Source organism: Trachymyrmex septentrionalis, unplaced genomic scaffold, assembly GCF_001594115.1.
Source record: "Trachymyrmex septentrionalis isolate Tsep2-gDNA-1 unplaced genomic scaffold, Tsep1.0 scaffold195, whole genome shotgun sequence".
Classification (NCBI taxonomy): domain Eukaryota; kingdom Metazoa; phylum Arthropoda; class Insecta; order Hymenoptera; family Formicidae; genus Trachymyrmex; species Trachymyrmex septentrionalis.
In genome coordinates, this window is record NW_017305125.1 from 111,880 (window position 1) to 114,570 (window position 2,691).

Genomic DNA, 2,691 nt, shown 5'->3' on the forward strand with positions numbered 1-2,691 from the left:
GAAAATTTAAAACCGATTTGTTACTTCTTATACGATCGCAGAAGTCAAGCACGCTATATATAGGGGGATACAGTAAAGATGGGTGACCGCTTGGAAACATCATAAAATTAATTCCTGAAATCAAGAGAAAGCGTTTTTTTTAATTATAATTTTGTCATATGTATTTCGAAATATAATTATCAATAATATGTATTTTAGCAATAAAACTGGATTAATTAGTTTTATAAATAATTTAATAACTTCTTTTTCAGATTTACCCTCATTTCGGTATTGATCATCAATTAACGATCCGAATTTACGCCAATATTTTTACATTCCCGAAATTGAATGTTCTTTTCGTAAAGAAAGTGCTCCCTGGGTGTCATGTCAACTTTGTTTAACGTTCGGTAACCAATATAGTTGAAATGAATCAAGATATCTGATTCGAATGGCACTGATTTGGGTGGAAATCTGAACATAACCTAATGTAATAAAAGTATACGTTCGATTCAAAGAAATTTTTTTCTTTAACCGTGTAGCAAAGGAACATTTCTTTGAATCAAAGGAATCTTCTTCCGGGTGTGTGGTATTGCGATTACTATATATAATAAGTTAATATAAATATTCGAGTAGACAAGTATTATCTCATTCTACATTAGCATGCAATTTTTAAAACAATTATTTTGCGTTATTTTGAATTTCGCGTTTCCTAGTTTCTGCCTACTGTATCTAATCCGTAAATATAGCACGTGCATATGTGTAATCTAATAAGCTTGTGCACATATCTGCAAAGAATCGCAATACGTGGGCGTAGATGCTCACGCGGACGTACGAAAGATACGAGACACAAATTGCACTCGAGAGGGACCGTCAATTACCACCTACCTATCGTCTAACTAGAAAGCCCCGACCATCATCCACTACCCTTTGCTTAGTTAGCAGATTACGCGAGTAACATTCAAGATTCATTCTCCCCTTCAACCTCCGGAAAATGGCGGGGCAAAAAGAGGGCACAAGCAGAGCGTCTCGGTGACTATAAAGCCTCACTGTGACCAGCTAAGCTCGTGTTTCTAACTGCAGTTAGCTCAAGAGTTTCGTACGTGACTTTTTGGAAGGTCTGAGTGTGTCTCGCATAGTGTGATTGTTCACGCAAGTGCGCAACAAATATCGCTAATAATAATTGTCCTTTGGAATACTTAAAAAATCATCATGAACATCCTTGTGAGTATAGTTCTTTAATTTTATCCACTCTTTCGTGATTAATCACAGAGTCATTTTCTAAATAATTACTAAAAATGAAAAACTTTTAAAAACAGGAAATTATGACTTCGACTAATCGCATTCCATTTTTAATTGATATTCTAATAATTATGTCAATTAAATATATTTAAGATAATAATTACATCAATTCAATAAACAATAGCATTTGTAATTAAAATCTTTGACCGGGATATAATAAAATTTTGTTTCAAATAATCGAAGCAATTATAATATTTATTGTATTAATAAATTGACTGAATTTTTTATCAATGTGTGTGCATTAATGCAAATTTTTTCGATTTTTAAATTCAATTTGATAGTTCTCAATGGAGATCTAAAGAATATTGTTCGGCTTAATATTATCTTATTTGATTCTTTTTTTATTAATAATCAGCGCGAAGTTTGCTTGAGTTGGAAATTGCAACAGTTTATTATACACAGAAATTATTAAGTATCAAAACCCGACTTGACCGAATAGAGCTCTCTTCAGTAATTTATGATCTTTTTTTATTAATTTACAGCCGTAAACAAATTTCAGAAATGCGTTTTTGCAACAAATTGCTCTATATTTAGCTGGAAAGGGGATAAATGCAGCAAAACTAGTGGCAGTCATGATTAATAAAAATAAATTTTATAAAAATTTTGTGTATAAAAATAGTCTTTTATTAAGCTAGATGTGTTTAAAATATCAAAAAATTAATCGAGCGTCATAAAATTTCGTCATGAAATTATAGCAATTGGATACAGAAAGATTTCATGATTGTTTTGGCAATCGATTATCGTAAAAGATTTGGCACGAAAGGTGGATAGTTGGATTATCTGATCGCATGTGTGAATTTATAAAAATCCACATTTTATTCGTATCGGAAAAGTCCTTACGTACGTATTGGTTACGACAAAGACGATTTTATCGGAATCGATTTCGTCACTTCCGTTTAGCACACACAAGTGGCGGCTATAGTATCTTTGAAAAAATAATGGCGAATATGATTGTTATAATTACAACGAGATATCGTGCAAATCTGGTGTTATATTATCTCAGTATGGTGTAATTATGCGAGTGACCAAAATAAGATGTCGAGAAAACGAGTCTTACACGTGCACCATTACACGGATCAATTCCAGCACCTGTTATGCTTATTTTAATCGTTATTTTTTCTTATTAGCCCGCGTGAAAAATATTGCGCGTCGTGTCGCAAATCACTTAACTCTCCTCGGCTTTCCGAATACAATGGAGGAAATCTCCGACAAGCGTGAGACAAAGATTATGACGCATGGAATAACGAATAATTATTCATAACCGCGCCGGCTCTTGCAATAACTCGAAATTCTTCTACATACCAAACTACCTACCCATCTCAACCTACCTACCTATCTAGCAGACCCTTTTGCATGAATAATACATATAAGATATATAAGAATAATACATATATTATATAATTCGCGCGATGT

At 32.9% G+C, this 2,691-nt stretch overlaps 1 protein-coding gene across 1 annotated transcript in view; it reads left to right on the plus strand.

Moving 5' to 3' along the window:
* The first annotated feature begins 1,048 nt into the window (after positions 1 to 1,048).
* LOC108747138 (endocuticle structural glycoprotein SgAbd-1-like) overlaps positions 1,049 to 2,691 on the plus strand; it is a 5,921-nt gene continuing 4,278 nt past the window's right edge. Inside the window, exon 1 of the mRNA XM_018484409.1 lies at positions 1,049 to 1,200. Coding sequence (XP_018339911.1) covers positions 1,189 to 1,200 — 12 coding nt within the window. The 5' untranslated portion in view covers positions 1,049 to 1,188. The remainder of the gene's footprint in view (positions 1,201 to 2,691) is intronic.